Source organism: Cnephaeus nilssonii, assembly GCF_951640355.1.
Source record: "Cnephaeus nilssonii genome assembly, chromosome: 3".
Classification (NCBI taxonomy): domain Eukaryota; kingdom Metazoa; phylum Chordata; class Mammalia; order Chiroptera; family Vespertilionidae; genus Cnephaeus; species Cnephaeus nilssonii.
The window spans coordinates 51,991,500-52,008,121 of record NC_137074.1 but is presented as its reverse complement, the minus strand read 5'-3'; the positions used below and the strand labels follow the sequence as shown (position 1 = coordinate 52,008,121).

General features: G+C 55.8%; 1 protein-coding gene across 4 annotated transcripts in view; it reads right to left on the bottom strand.

Annotated features, from left to right (window-relative positions):
• Positions 1 to 1,552: 1,552 nt before the first annotated feature.
• Positions 1,553 to 16,622, bottom strand: part of BDH1 (3-hydroxybutyrate dehydrogenase 1) — a 34,053-nt gene continuing 18,983 nt past the window's right edge. For all 4 annotated transcript variants that reach the window (XM_079766273.1, XM_079766270.1, XM_079766272.1 and 1 more), the window contains exons 5-7: positions 11,295 to 11,436; positions 3,252 to 3,404; positions 1,553 to 2,079 (exon numbers count right to left, since the gene is read on the bottom strand). In XM_079766273.1, the coding sequence (XP_079622399.1) occupies positions 1,610 to 2,079; positions 3,252 to 3,404; positions 11,295 to 11,436 (765 nt within the window). In that variant the 3' untranslated portion in view covers positions 1,553 to 1,609. The remainder of the gene's footprint in view (positions 2,080 to 3,251; positions 3,405 to 11,294; positions 11,437 to 16,622) is intronic.

Below are 16,622 nucleotides of genomic sequence, written 5' to 3'. Positions count from 1 at the left end.
AGGGCCTTGTGTCTTTGTGCCAGTGGGGATCACAAACCCTTTGAGAGACCTCAGGCTTGAGTGGAAGCTCCCAGCTGAGAGCACAGGGTGTTCCGGCGGCGGGTGCAGGGCGCCCTCTCGTGGCAGGAATGGCCCTCCCAGGGAGGACAGAAGTGCAGGGCTGTGATTGGCGAGGCTTGACACTCAGGACCCTGTCCTAGGCCTGCAGCCACCTGGAGGAGGGTAGTGCCTGGTTTAGGTCTGAACATCCAGGTCCTGGGAAATTTCAAGGAGGGCAGCCTTCAAACCCAACTCCAAGAAATGATGACAGACAGCCTATCAGTGTCCTGACTTCTTAATTAAAAATAAGGCCACAGCCCTCGCCTGTGTGGCACCAGGAGGTTTGGGTTCGATTCCTGGTCAAGGGCACATGCCCAGGTTGTGGGCTCAATCCCTGGTAGGGAGCATGCAGGAGGCAGCCAATCGATGTTGTGCTCTTCCATCGATGTTTCTCTCTTGCTTCCCCTCTCCCTTCCTCTCTCTAAAAATCAATAAATTGTTCTTTAAAGAAAAGACCACAGCAGGAAGGCAGGCCATCAGTGAAGGCCACCCTGAGCCCTACAGAACAGGTGTGTGTGTGTGTGTGTGTGTGTGTGTGCATGAATGTGTGTGTGAGTGTGAACACCACATGAAGTAGACAGAGACTCACCCCACCCTGGGGGAGAGGGTGCCACAGTGCCTGGCCTTTGCACCATAGCTCCTGCCAAGGATGCCTCAGGGGTTCCACTCCAGGCAAAACTAATCAGACCCAAACCAGAAACCGCCCTCTTAGCCAAAGAGTACCTCTCAGTCTGTCCTAAATCTTAAAAGTGGTTGGAGAAATCTCCGATGTAAATCTCCACAACATCCCACCCGCTCCACAGTCAGTGCTGAACTGCGGCCACACACACCGGCACCAGGGACATGCAGAAAGGTGCACCGTGGGCACATGAGGCTCAGGCGAGGTCACAGAGCTCAGAGGACTCAGCTGGACCCAGAGCGCCCTGGAACACAGAATGGGAAGCAGTTCTACGGCAGCAGTGACAGGAACACGTGACCTGGACCATTCACAAGCAGTAAAAGGATTACTCCTGTATCCTCTTTGGGCTGCAAATTCTTTGTGTACGAAAGGAAAGAATCTGTTCCCTTACTCCTGAGGCTGGCTTAAAGGATCAAATGAGCTGAATTTTTTGAATGGGGTTTTGGCTTAAAATGCAAAAGATTAGGTTTCTGTTTTATAATAAATCTATTTTTAATAAATCTATTTTTAATATAAAGGTATTTCCCCCAAATCTTTGTATGAAATCAACTCCAGAAAGACAGATGCACCATGTTTGCCCTGAAGTTTAGGGGCCCTGCCCACCACTCCGCACCCAATGGAAGAGGCCCAAGCCACTCACTGTGCACCCGAGTCAGGCTGGGCTACCCATTTCGGTTGATATTAAAACTGGTAGTGGGTCCTCCTGGGACGGTGGACAATCCACAAGTGGGTAATGAAGAGGTGACTATGCTCCTTCCTTCCCCCTTCCCTCCCTCCCTCCCTCCTCTTCCCTCCCACCGGGGCTCCCGACAGAGGCCAGCTGGAAACCCCTCAGTGTATGTAGATCCTGTCGGAGATGGCTCCAGGCATGTGGGTCATGATCTGCATTCGCAGCCACCAGTAGTAGTCCATGGGATGGTAGCGGGTGTAGGGGCTGGCGGCCGTCAGGGCGTGGGTGACGGCATCGATGACGGGGGTGGTGTCGGTGGAGCCGCTGTTGCAGTAGGTCTCCATGGCGGCGATCTTCTCGTCAAAGTACTTCTTGCCGTAGTCCTTGCGCACCACCTCGGGCAGCTCATCCCACATCTTGTTGGCGATGGCCTGGATGCGCTCGGCGCTGTAGAGGCTGGTGGCAGCGATGAAGTTGCCGGGTTCCACCACGCAGACCTTCACACCCAGGGGGTGCATCTCGTAGCGCAGGCAGTCAGAGAAAGCCTCCACCCCGAACTTGGTGATGCAGTACGGGGAGCGGGACGGGTTGGCCATGCGGCCCAGCATGCTGCTGATGTTGACCACACGGCCTACAGAGGAAGACAGCAAGCACTGCTCAGGGGGCACTGCCTGGGGGGTGAGGGGATGGTGGTGGCAGAGGGCCTGGGGCCTGGCATGTTTCCAGAGACCTGGCTAGAACCTGGCCTCCTGGCCCCTGATACTTAAGTTTGCTGCCTGCCAGGCTGGGGCCCAGCCTGCACCACGCAAGGTCCGAGGGCCTTCTCATTCATAGTCAAGGCCAGCTCAGACCCACACATCAGTATCAACATCCCTGGCACTTTCCCGGCAGCCAGCTGTGCTGGGCAGGTCAGAGGGGGAGAAATGAGTGAGAAGCAGAGCTGCATACCAGGAGGGCACAGTAAAACGCACAAAACACAACTAAGCTGTGTCTCACCTCCCACGTTCTCCCACTGTATTTCCCTCCAAAATGCTACTACCTGGCAGTGCTGTTGGCAAGCAGGCAGGGGCAGGGGCAGGGTTTTGAGCCTGACTCCAGGGCTGGAACATGTGGGCAGAGTCTTGGGCACTGGGAGAGAGTGATGACCTCAAGAGGCTCTCCCACAGGCCCAGGCTGGGTGTGCTAGACCACAGCTTCTCCCAGCCCTGGGGGCATGGAAGAGGCGGAGCCCATCCAGACAGACAGCCCAGGCAGACCTGGGACCCACTCACCCTGGGTGTGCACCCAGGAAAAGGCCCAGCCCCATCCTGGGCACTGTGGGAGGCTCCTTTCAGAAACCTCTGCGTTGGAAGTCACTGAAGGGCTGCAGTCTTCTTCTGAAATCCTACAGCACTCTCTGGGTCCATCCTGTCATTGATGGGAGCTTGGGGTAGATCACATGGGTCTTCCCCTTTTGCCATAATCGTTTGCTCTTCTAGGGAGGACATCTGAATCGGTGACTTCTTGGTGGTTTACTTACACTGGCTACCTAACATGGTTTGGGCATGTTGTCTGTACACAAGGGTGGCGATTTCTCCAGATTAGGTTCCCAGAGCGGGATTTGCTGCAGCCACGGCTCTACTTTCTGAAAACCACACATCCCTTCCCACCTGCCAGGCCACGCCTCCTCCGCTCAACACCACCCACAGGCCCCGCACGGCCCCTGGGAGATGCTGGATCTGCTGAGACCTATTCCCATTCTGAGTAAAGATGAAAAGGTGAGGCGGGTCCAGCAGTCAGGAGGAAGGTCCCTTTCCAACTCACCTTTGGCCCTGCGGATGAGGGGGAGGAAGGATTTTGTCGTCCGCACTGTGCCCCATAGGTTCACTTCCGCCACCTCCTTGTAGGTCTCCATGCTGGTGAACTCCACCTCCCCGAACGTGGAGATGCCCGCGTTGTTGACCAGGCCCCACATACCTGGATGGGAGGGTACAGAACGAAGGTCACCACGTGGGCTAGGTCACCCATCAGCCTGCAGCCCGTCCCCCTCCTCACTTTCAGCCTTTTCCCCATGACTTGCCAGCTTTGTGCCCAAGGCTCTTGGGACACAGTCACCAAAGAAAACAGGAGATAGTGCTGGCTCTGACCCTCCCTTAAATCTACCACCAATCCTTATCTTTCTTCTGCCTTAACCGAGTCTCTGGGCCCATCATGACCCAGCCCTGCTGGTGCCCCAGCCTGGAGTCCCACCTCACCTCACTCACTTCCACTCAATTCCAGCCAGTCTCACTCCACACTCTGCACGGGGCACTGTGTAGTCATCCCTGCCTCTGAACTTCCCCTCTTGCCAGAAGCCAGGGGAATCTCAGGAGTCTTCCAGGCCAAGCCTCTCTGGAAGACCAGAGAGGGGACCCAGCGTCCAATGTCACACAGCAAGTGTTCCCTGGCTTTGGCAGCGTCCAATGTCACACAGCCTCCATCCTGCTTCACCCTGAGACCCGCCTAGCAATGACACCATGTTCTGACCTCCCTTCTCTGAACCATGCACTAGTGCTGGTTATCATGTGGTAAGCCCCAGTGACCCCGTAACCTGTTCCTCAATATCCCAGGTGTGTACACCTGGCCTGTGCAGGTAGAGAACACCCCTCAGCCTTGTGTGGTCCCACAGGTGCAGGGTCGGAGCAAATGGACACTCACCCAGTATACTTGCGTTGACTATTTCCAGTAAAACCAGCAAAGGGACAACTGGCTTTTATAGACACAGAACGCTGGTGCTAGAAGGCTCCTGGAGGTCATGTAGTCTGATCACCAATTTCAGAAACAGGGATACGGAGGCCCTGGGGAAAGGACTGGCTGCCGTGAGCCCAGTACCTCAGCGGCAGAGCCTAACTGGGGAGGGGGCAGTGAGGAGGCAGCCGCATTTTGCACACCCTCTTTGAGTTCTGTTTTTTGGGGTGCAAGGACTGGATGGGCTAGAGCCTCAGGACAGAACAGGGCCCTGCCTCTTTGTGTGGAAACCCTCAGGGTTCAGTCTCTCCCCTCCCAAGGCGCAGCCTCAGGGAAGCGCTGCTGGGGGGGGGGGGGGGGGGGAAGGAGTGGAGAGTTGGCGGGGGGGTGGGGGGGCGCTGCCCCTTGCCTGTGGGAACTCTGGCCCAGCCTGCCTTCTGAGTTCATCATGGAGTTTGTGTAAATGACAGAGTAATTGGTCTCTGGCTGCTCCCTTCCGTGCTACCCAAATTAAAGCTTCATCAACTGACCTCTGGTGCCTTCTCCTTCAATTATGGGAAATTAAGGACATTTATTAGGGAAAGGAAATTGCTGGTTAACAAAGTGCTCATGAAGTTCTCACTCCCACTCCCCACCGAAAGCTAAAGCTGGCTCTCAGGTCTTACCGAAGACCTTGCAATGACTCAGCCACTACCACCCCCCACAGCTGCCGTCCCCTCCCCTTGGCCAGCCCTGCAGATTCCACCATCCCCTCCCCTCCTCTTCCCAGGAGGCCTCTCTCAGCCCCTGCCAAGGCTGACACTTCACTCTGCACCATCCTAATTGTCAGCCATCAATCCTCTCTCCTTTTTGCAACTTCAACTCTTCTGTTGTTCCTGTCTCCTTCCCTTCAACGTTGTACACGTTAGGCGCTTAATAAATGTTGGAGAGGTGAATACAAATGCCATGTCTCCATATCCTAAAGAACCTTCTCTTTACATGCTACTCCCTCGTGCTATTCTCTGCTCCCCTCCCTCCGAGGCCAGTCTTCTGAGAACACAAGCTACCCTCCCCAGTTTCCCATTTCCCTGCCATTCTGGGTCCCAGCCCTACCACTGGCTGCTCTGGGTATCAAGGGTGCCACATGCTAATGATGCCCCTTGTCTTCACTCTCAACTTCTCCACAGTATGAGTGCTCCTGACACTCACTCCTCCCTTGGCGTTAATAATATCCAAGCGTCTCCTCCATCCTCCCTGCCACCTTTCTTCTACCTGCCCCACTAAGATACAGGTGTCCCCAATGTCCTGTCCTAGACCACCTTTCCTCAAACTATACTCACTGCTGCCCGGTCAGTGTGTCTGTGGTTGAGCATTGACCTATGAACCAGGAAGTCCCGGTCTGATTCCCGGTCAAGGCACATGCCCAGGTTGCAGGCTTGCTCCCCAGTGGGGGTCGTGGAGGAGGCAGCCGATCAATGATTCTCTCTCACCACTGATGTTCCTATCTCTCTCTCCCTTCTTCTCTGAAGTCAATAAAAAAATACATGTTTTTAAAAACTACACTCAATGCTTAGGCAGCCTCATTTTCTTTATGTTCATGGAATTTTCCAGCTGCTTTGTGTTCGACTCATATGGGACAGTATCACATAACCTAAAATAATCTTTCTTCCCTCTAACATCAATGACATCTGATACCCAAAAAGGTTTACTTGAAGTTGGCCTGTGAAAGCACACTGTGCCTGGATGATAAGCAGTGCCAGTGTGTGGACCCAGGAGTCTCTGGAGGCCTCATGACATTCCTGCTGGTCTGGTGACAGCTGTGCTCCGTGTGGAGGGTTCATGCACCCCTCGGCAGTCAAGGCTCTGTCCTAGCCCCAGTCCCCTCCTCCTGACAGGCACTTTCACCTGAATGTCCCGCAGGTCCCCAACTCACCCTAACCACACCAACATATCAAGTTCCCAGCTGCCCAGCCCTGCCCCTCCTCCTTGTTAATAGCTTCACTTTAATGTTTGACTCCTCCAGCTTCTTCATTTCTCCCCCATCTAATGAGTATTGTTAACATTGCTCATAAAGATCAAAAGGACGGCTGCCAGGCCCTGAACCAAACATTTTGCATCTACTAATTCACCTGCTCCTCACAGCCGACCTATAAAGTAGATATTAAATTGTCCTGTATCTGAGTGAGGCAACTGAGGCTCAGAGTGGAGAAGCATCTGCTCAATGTCACCCAGATAACAAGTGGACAGGATGGAATTTGGACCCAGCCTGTGTGAGGACAAAGCTCTCATGCTTAACCTTGTGCTGTTACTGGCTTCCTCTCATGTCACTAGAACTGGCGTCTTCTATCCTGTTTCCACGGCATAGTTTGGGTCCTGTATTACTGGGAAGCTTCTCCCAGGTCTCCCTGTCTTAGTCTCTCTCCTCCACCCCTTCCCTAGTGGGGTATGTGAAGTATTTTTCCAGGCTTCTCTCACCCACTTCCACTCCCTTTCAAGTATTCTGCCTTCTCTGAACAGCCTGCCATTCCTCTGACATCAGGGCCCCTCCCACCTCTGCTGCTTCCTGGCCCTGCTAAGGCCCCCACCCCCCACCCCTCAGTCTGAGAGCAGCTTTTTGTTGAAATGCTGCCCATGCTCCTGCAGCAGCCAGATCTAGGTATGAGCACTGGATGGCTCCCAAAGCACTTTTCCCACTTCACAGATGGGCAAGGTGAGGCCCACACAGGTGAATATACAACCCTCCTACTTCTAGTAAGAGGTGAAGCTCCCAGTAAATCCAGTCTTCTCACTCCCAGACCCAGGGTGTCCCAGATACTAGGGCCTTCCCTGCCCGAGGAGTAATGCCTCCAGTGCTATAACTGTTCCTCCCTCACCAGCTTCCACTTGGCTGGCCACCAACCACACACTCCTCCTACCAGGCTGAACCCTTCCTGGTGCTCAGTACACTACCAACTACACACCAAGTACTCACTCAGTACATGTTTACTGACTGGGAGGTAAGTGGTTTCAAGATCAGACATGCTCACAGCCTGCCGCTGGCCCACTCCCTCGGCCTCTCCCTGAGGAGGGGGGTCACAGGCTCCAGACGCCCAGTCCCTCAGAGTCCTGCTGGGGAGCAGAGGGGCTGGTGGCAGATGGCTCGAAGCTCTAATCAGACAATCCCCTTCATCTTACCTGCTCGCCCCCCCCCCACCCCCGCCCCGCAGGCTGGCTCCCCTGGCTTTGGCAGCAACTGTTCCATAGAGCCAGGATGAAGGGCACCAAACTGGCATCAAAATGTGCTGTCCACTCGTCTCCTGGGAGCTTCCTGCCTGGGCAGAGGGAGAGTCAGAAGCACCACCCCTTTAGGAACCACAAGCTAGTCTGAAAGCTCTGGGAGGGCGCCACCTGGAGTTCAAAGACAGCATTGCCGGGAAAAGGGGAGAATTCCAGCTGTTCTACCTACCAGGATGACAGCCCTGGAGCGGGGGAGAAGAAGAAGGGAAGGGGGGCGGGGAAGGGGGAGGGGAAGATGTGCACAACCATATATCTAACAGATTTATTTTCTTTTCAGACCTAAAGACCTCCAAATATGCTCCCCCCCCCCCCCTCAAAGCAGATTGGGTTAAGTGAGGTCATGTTGAGTAGTTTATCAGCCCTCACTGAAATGGGTCATCAGGAAAAGCTTTACGCCTCAGGGGTGGTGCTGGGGTTTGAGCGCCTCCCCCTTGTGGCTCTGGATTCACTCTGCCTTGTAGGTAAGGCTAACTGCCCAGGGAGTGGAAGCGGACAAGGACCAGGGCCCTGAGCACCCCAAGACCTGGAGCAGCTCCATTCTATGCTCAGGTCTACAGCGATGATTCCTTTATAGGGCATTTTATTTTATTTTATTTATTTTTTTTTTAAATTTCTTTATTGATTAAGGTGTCACATATTTGTCCTCATCCCCCCATTCCCATCCCACCCCCCTCCCCTTGGATGCCCCAACCCTCTGTTGAACTTAAGCATTGGTTAGGCTCATATGCATGCACACAAGACCTTTGGTTGATCTCTCCCCCCTCCCCCCACCCTCCCCTATCCTCCCTCTGAGGCCCGATAGTCCGATCGATGCCTCCTTGTTTCTGGTTCTGTTCTTGTTCATCAGTCTATGTTGTTCATCATTTCCCCTAGATGAGCGAAATCATGTGTCACTATAGATATACTTATAAGAATTGAATGTGCGACGAGCAAAAATAGTTATGCTGACAGGCAAATGAATCAGTCTGTAGTGAGTTTCTTTCTGGACCAACAGTTCTTTTGAGACCCAATATCAATGTCCACCGGTTCCCTATGAGTACATGTCGGCACTGACCCCTCAGCTCTGGATGGTGGACAAATGGTGGTAATGCAGGTCCGACTCCCTCTGGTTTGGTCTCGGCTGGACCCAGGGGCACTGCTTCACCCGGATCCAGGGGCCCATGGCCTCGCCCGGACCCGGGGCCAGGCTCACCCGGCTCCAGGGGCCCGCGGCCTCGCCCGGACCCGGGGCCCAGGGCTCACCCGGCTCCAGGGGCCCGCGGCCTCGCCCGGACCCGGGGCCCAGGGCTCACCCGGCTCCAGGGGCCCGCGGCCTCGCCCGGACCCGGGGCCCAGGGCTCACCCGGCTCCAGGGGCCCGCGGCCTCGCCCGGACCCGGGGCCCAGGGCTCACCCGGCTCCAGGGGCCCTCGGCCTCGCCCGGACCCGGGGCCCAGGGCTCACCCGGCTCCAGGGGCCCGCGGCCTCGCCCCGACCCGGGGCCCAGGGCTCACCCGGCTCCAGGGGCCCGCGGCCTCGCCCCGACCCGGGGCCCAGGGCTCACCCGGCTCCAGGGGCCCGCGGCCTCGCCCCGACCCGGGGCCCAGGGCTCACCCGGCTCCAGGGGCCCGCGGCCTCGCCCCGACCCGGGGCCCAGGGCTCACCCGGCTCCAGGGGCCCGCGGCCTCGCCCCGACCCGGGGCCCAGGGCTCACCCGGCTCCAGGGGCCCGCGGCCTCGCCCCGACCCGGGGCCCAGGGCTCACCCGGCTCCAGGGGCCCGCGGCCTCGCCCGGACCCGGGGCCCAGGGCTCACCCGGCTCCAGGGGCCCGCGGCCTCGCCCCGACCCGGGGCCCAGGGCTCACCCGGCTCCAGGGGCCCGCGGCCTCGCCCCGACCCGGGGCCCAGGGCTCACCCGGCTCCAGGGGCCCTATAGGGCATTTTAAATCACTACACACCACAGGCCATGATGAGTGGCTTCATGGTGCTGACTGCAGCTGTTTCCCTCCCAGTGGTTTACAAAGGCCACATCCCAGCTGCCAGGGAAGGCGGGAGGGGAGAAGCCAAGGGGGCAGGGCTTGGGGGGGAGCAGGCTGCACCTTTGGACTGGTAATCATCCTAATGGATCCCTCCTGCCTTTTCTTGATGGGACAGAAGCCCTGGTCTGCCTGTTAATTACTAAACCGATGTTCGGGAACTCACAGGCCTCTCCTCAGAGAGCAGGGGGCCTGGGAATGGCCTGCTGTGGGGTGGGGGTGGCACTGGGCCGACACAGTGACCGGTCAGTGACAGGCTGGCCGCCAGAGCAACAGCTCCTCTGACAGCCTCACAGCACAGGGGCTTCTGAGGAGCCGCTGGGGCCGCAGCATGTCCCCTGACTGATGATGCTCAGCACAGTGCCCGGCACTGGCCCTGGTCACCCCACCCTTCCTCCCCGCTACCAGCAACCGAAGTCACTGCTCAGGAGAGCTGTCCCCAGCCCATTCTGTGGGGGAGCAGAGAGCTGAGGCATAGCCTTCCTGCCTGGGCTGTTGGGAAGCTCAAAGGTGAATGTCATAGATGAAGTGAGGAGACCGGACTGGCTTCCCCCCGCAGCACCATCACCACTGCGTTCTACGTGAATGGCGTCCCCGCCCCTCTGTTGTACCACAGAGCCCCTCCCATCAAGGCCCTTGTGGGCTGAACTGGGAGGACACGTGAGTCCTTATGTTACGGAAACCTTCAGCATCATGTGCCCCTGTTGGCTACTGTCCCCCAAACTTCCTGTCCCTTTAGCTTCTGGGGCCAATATACCCAACCTCTCTGACAGTTGTGTCTTTCCCTTCTCTGGCGCCTAATTGCTCATGTTCCCCAGCAGACCCTCCTGGCCTCTCTCCCACTCCTAGTCTCACCTCCAACCCCGGACACCGAGCTCCAACCCAGTTACTCCCCCAGGGTGTCCCTTGGGCACTTCAGCATCTCCACACCCCTCAACTCCTCCATGAGGTGTACCAGGTGTCCAGGAGAGAGGCCTCTTGTCTCTCCCTCGTCCCCACATGCATGTCACCAAGTCCAGCCAGCTGTGTCTTCTCAATACTTGAATCTGATCCTCCTCTTTCCCAATACTCATGGCCCTAGTTCAGGACTCTTATTCCCACGCTGTCACCACAGCCCCCAGAGCAAGCTTTCACGAGTATGACCAGGTCCTTCTCCTCAGGGAAATCCCCTCAGTCGCTCCTACTGCCCTCAAGAGAGTGGCCACCTCCCTTGCCTGGCACCCAGGCATTGGACCAGCTCCCTTCCAACCTCATTTGCTGCTGCCACTTCCACCAGACCTGACCCCTGACTTGTCCTGCCCTGGCACACCTAGTGCGCTTCCCACCGCTATTCACGCTCCCCCTCCTCCTGGAATGCCCTTCCCAGCGCTCTGCCACAACTGACCCCTTCCTCACCTCACCCCAAGACTGGGCTATGTCCCCCTCTCCTGTGCTGCTCCCCAAGAGAGGACATAGAAATCACCTGAGTCAGCCCCCCCCCCCCCCCCCCAGACACTCAGGAGTGGAGCACAAGTCTCGCCTCCCCAATAAACTGTGAGGTCCTCAAGGACAGGGACAGGGACTATGTCTCGGCCATCTTTGTGTTCCCAATACTTCGGCCCACCACCTGGCTCCGGGTGGGCCTTCAGAGGGCATTGGCTGAACTGGCCTGAACAGAGCACATCCATTCATCACTCCTGTAGATTCTGAAATCACCTCTGGCTTTATTTCCCATTCCCTGATTGTGTTTAATTCAACCCACTTCCGCCTCCTGTGCAGGAGGAAGAGCTTGAAAATAAAGAAAGCAGTCTTTTGGCAGGATGCCAGCAAATAGAGGGTGGTGTTTAGAAAGGGCGCCCGTGCAGTACCCCACTGCCCCCAGGGGCCCCCTACCTTTCTCAGGGTCCACCAGGCTCGAGCGGACGATCTCCACCGCTTTCTCCACCTCCTCGGCTTTGCAGACGTTGAGCTGAACAGTTCTCAATCGGTCACTCTTCAAGCTGTCCAGTTCCTTGGCTCCAACATCCCCTTTGTCCTGGGAGGAGAGAGGAGCTGCTTCACCCCCCTGCCTCTAGGACGAGGACCAGAGCCCAGGCAGGGAGCTGGCCCAGTCCCGGCCTAAGCCTGGGGCTACTCACAACTGCAGGCCCGCCTGGCCTAATCCCCGAGCACTGATGGTGTACCAAGCACCAAACGACGTGCCCCAGACACAACCATGAGCCCCTAAATCCTCACCAGCAGGGTCATTCTCTAAGCCAGTGATGGGCAACCTTTTGAGCTTGGTGTGTCAAACTTCGCCAAAAAACTGAGCATAACTCGGGTAGTGTGTCACTTTGAGGAAAAAACTAACTCCAAGACTCTAGTCGCAAATGTTTCATCCTCAGGAGCAGCAAATGTTTCATCCTCGGCATGCGGCCGCGTGTCATCAGCAATGGCTACGCGTGTCAGTGCTGACACGCGTGTCATAGGTTCGCCATCACGGCTCTAAGCAGAAGTACAAACTCAATACCTGCCGGGGCCAGGCATGTGGGTGTCACATGATGAGAAGGGAGACACTCAGGAGTGGAGCACAAGTCTCGCCTCTCAAAACGCCCCTCCCCCCAGCTGTTGTTCACATCTGTATGTGAGCCCAGGGTTGCTTAGATTTTTAAACTTGTAATTGGTATTTCTGCGTGAAAGCTCCTAATTTTTTAAGTGTTGGCAACTTATTTGGGTTTTCTAGAAAATATATATATATATATGTGGCCAAAACACATCCACCCGCCACCTGTGACCAGCAGGCTGCCCGTTTACCACCTCTGTTCTAAGCCGAGGCCCTGAAACCTGCAAGCTGGTAAGTGGCCAGGGCCAGGCTCTGCTGCCAGTTTGGCCACTAACCAGGCTCTGTGCACTCAGGTGCATCCCTCAACAGGTGCCCGGTTTTTCCAGCTGCAGTTAGTCATAACGACATCGCCGCCTGTCCTGACCTGCTCAGGTTAATGGAACGAGGAAATTGCATTTTTAAAAGCCCATGAAATGATAAAGCACTATGCAAATTCAGGTGTTATTACACATGAGAAAAGTATCGCTCACTCAGCAAACATGTCTTGGGCCTCTGTGCTAAGTACTTTGCTAAGTACCGGAGACACAAAAACAAATATCTCAGCCCCTGTTCTCAAAGAGTCACGTTCGGGAAGGAGGCAGATGAGTAAGCACACAGTACAGGGAGTATTTGCTGCAGGAAGCCTCGTGGGAGGTGGGGGGCTGCACAGAGGTGGGGTGAGCAGGGGAGACTTTTCAAAGCCACTAACAGCGGAAGACACGGCCAAAGGGGCCCCGTGGATGGGGCACCTCCGGCAGAGGTGAGAGGGTGCTGCCAGATGCCAAGGCAGGGGGAGCAGAGGCCTGAGGACGTTGTGGACATGAGGCTGAGAGGTGGGCAGGGGTCTGTGTGGGCAGTGGGCAGCTGCTTGGGGGTTTGAATAGAAGCAGATGTCATTTATTGGGCATTTACTGCGCTTCCCGTTGTGCTGGGCACTTGACATGCGTTATCTCGTTAGCCCTCACATCAGGGGCAGGCTGCATTATCACCTTCATCTGTCTATGCCCCATATTTTCACAATAGGCATGAGCTACAAACGAGGTGAAAATTAAACACTCAGTCATCACTTAATTGGCCGTGATTTCCTCAATGGTGCAGGGAGCAGTGACACATCTCACACGAGGACAGGAACAGCTGCCAGAGGATGAAGTGATGAGGAATGCCGATGCTCAGCCCAGGCTTGCCCGGGGCGCAGACAGCTGGCACTGAACCAGTGGCAGAGCAGAAAGCACAAGGAGGGTCAGCATGTCGGTGGAGGGTTCTCTACGGGGTAGTCTGAGTCTCGTGGAAGTGGTTTGAGCGAGGAGGACTCGAACCCCAGGACCGCAGTTCAGTGTCAGAGGGATGCACTGTCAGAGGAGAGAATGGTGCAGGGGCCGTGTCAAATGGGGTCAAAGGTGAAGGAGATCATCATTCTGGAGAGAAGACGATGGCAAGGGAGCCAGCTTGTCCTACGCAGCCCAGCAAACAGAACCAGGGCCATGAGGAGTGACTTTCGGAGTCCAGCGATGGCACGGCCTGCTCAGGCGGTATTCAGACAAGGATGGTGGAGGTGGGGCTGGGACAGGATGGGGAACGTGGTGCACAGAAAACCCCTCCTCTAAGATCTCTTCCACCCCTAAACTGCCATCCTCTCCAGGGAGCCCACCCCCCCTTCCCAGTGTCCCTCTGAAAAAGCAACATGCTTGAGACGCTGCCCACCCTGGCACCAGGAATGGCAGCTACACCCAGAATCATGTCTGCACAGAGCAGCCAGGTGTGAGGCTCGATTCGTGCAAGGCTTGGCTCTGACCCCCCTGCATGTGCCACCTTCCCAAATGACACGGCAGGTGCTCCATCTACAGAGGGGCAGCCAAGCCTGCAGTTTCTGCTGCCATTTCCTCAGAGGGTTCCAGAAGAGAATTCCCCGGGGACGCCACCTTCGAGGCCAGAGGCTGGAGGGGCGGGTGCCACAGACACCTCTCTTTTCCACACACAGCACACAGGCACCAGGAAAACATGACTTGTTTTCGTGCAGTCTTCATATCGTGGCCTTCAAATGCCTCTCGAGCTGAGCCCAAGCACTCTGTGTCTCTGAGGGGGAGCTGACATCAACTTCCAATAGGATCGATTCCAGCTGAGTTGCACGAGAGATACCCTTTCCTCTTCCTGGTATCTTTCAGTAACTCCTGGACCCCACCCCTGACCTCTCCCCGTGCCTCTGGCCAGCATGGAGCCAACGCTCCCGTGTCCTCTGGGAACCCCCTCACCTCGGTCAGGGGGTCCACATGGACTTAGGTTGGCAGCTTGACAGCTAAGAGCGTTCTCTCAAAGGAAGCTGGGGGTTCGTCTCACAGCCCACAGCTTCAGGCTCAGCATTCAGGCCCCCAGGAGGGAAGCCCCACCTTCCTACCTTCACCTGACAGACCTCCTCAGGAGTCCTCACTCATCTGTAAGCAGCCTGCACACCCTGCTCCTGACAGCCACCTCCACAGCGAAAGGGACTGTTGTCTTGCCCCAGCTGTTCAAAGGAAACCTTTCCCAACTGCCCTCAGCCTGCAGGCTGCAGACTAGGCGGCCCATCCCCATCCTGGGCCACACCGCATCCCTGGCTCCACATCTGTCTGCTGCTCAGAGACGAGCTTTCGGTCCTGCTGTGTTGGTACCTTTGTAAAGGGGCAGTGCCTTCTGTCACTATCCCTTTAAACTTCATCTGTAAGCTATGTTTTCCACACCTGGATGCAATTTCAGGCAAGTCTTACAATGTTTCCACTCATTCTCAGATAATAGAGAGACTCTTTGTTTTGGCACAAAGAGTCCAGTTCGGTCTGCTAATCAGGTAACTCCAGCCCAGAGTGGGTTGAAAACCCAAACCCTCCCTCAAACTTGTATCCAGTTTAGAGCCTGCCCTGCCGCAGGCCTGATAGAGTGTGGGAAGCCAGTGTGGGACGCCAGGCAGCAGGAGCAAAGGTTGTCTTTCTCACCATGTTCTAGCTTCTCCTTCTCCTCCCTTATTCCTTAATCTCAGACCCTCCCAGGGTTGGATCCAGAGGCTGACAAATGAGGGAGCAAGACTATAGTCTTCTGAGGGTGGTGCCCTGGCTGGCCCTCCCTCCCTGGGGCACTTTTGTGGGTTCCGAGAAGATCCCTTCCATGGAGACTCCTGTGCCCTTCCTTCCTCCTACTGTGCATCTTCTCCCTCAGCCAGGGCTTCCGGGAGCCACCCCTCTGGTCCGGTCGCATGGACCCTCTCAGAGTTTCACTGGGCAGGTGCCCTTAAGACAGTGGTTGGCAAACTCATTAGCCAACAGAGCCAAGTACAACGATTGAAATTTCTTTTGAGAGCCAAATTTTTTAAACTTCTTCTAATGCCACTTCTTCAAAATAGACTCGCCCAAGCCATGGTATTTTGTGGAAGAGCCACACTCAAGGGGCCATGTGGCTCGTGAGCCACAGTTTGCCGACCACGGCCTTAAGATGATCCCAGGAGCTCTCCCATTATCCACATCAGGTTCAGGCAACAAAATACCACATGTGGGCGCACACGTACAGTGTGATTGAAACTTCATGGTCCATGCGCAGAAGTCGGTTTTCGGCCCGGGCGAGTCTATTTTGAAGAAGTGGTGTTAGAACACTCAAGGGGCCTAAGAGCCGCATGTGGCTCGCGAGCCGCGGTTTGCTAACCACTGCCCTATGCAGCTCTCTCTGCACTGCTTCCAGATGAGCCACTCTGGCCTCTTTCTTGGGCCTTGCAACTTCTTCTGGTAAACATGAACACACCATTCTGTGGCCTCAGACTCCAGGGCACAAATGGTAAGCTCTCCAAGGAGTTCTTTTGAAACCAACTTCATTTTACTTGAGACCAGACGGAAAATACCACAGCACACTATCAACTCTGTCCAACCTCTCCACCTCCAGCACCTCAATGTATTACAGCAGTGAGACAGGTGATGGGCTAATCCTGGCAGAAAGGTTTCAGTCTCCCAGCATTTATTGTTAGTGCTCTAGCACCTCAAGGCCGGGTGTAAGGACACTCAGCACTTGTTACATGTGAGCATCTTGTCACATGTGTGACAAACACTGTGATGAGAGAAGCAGGTCTAGGGCGTTGTACTAGTTACAGGAGAAGCAGCAGGAGGAGCTAGCAGAGAAGATAGAGAGAAAGGTGTCCACAAAGTCAAGAAACAAAGTGTTACAAACAAGAGTAGTATGGTCAAGTCGGCTGGTGGGTTGAGTATGGCATGGTCTGGGGAGTGACCAACGGATCTGGCATCCTTGACAAAAGCCGCATCAGAGGCATTCAGGGCCCCTCCTGGTCTGGTCCTGCCCTCCTTTCCCAGCTCATCTCCTCTTCTTCCACGAGTTCCACGAGGGCACTGGGCTTCAGCCACGTCAGATCACTGGCAGTGTCTGGATATGTCGCCTCCATCCATCACAGGGAACTCCTGTTTGTCCTTCCAGATGGCGATGAGATGCCACCTTGGCCCATCGAGCCTTCCTTATGATCCCGGAGAGAGGCAGGAAAAGAAGATGGGGGTGAATGTGGTAAAGGGTGTGCTCAGTTTTAAAGAGGGAAGAAAGACCTCACCAGGAAGGTGACATTGGAAGGAAGTGAGGGAGCAAGTCTTGAAGAAATCTGGGGAAGAGGAGGCAGCCACGCC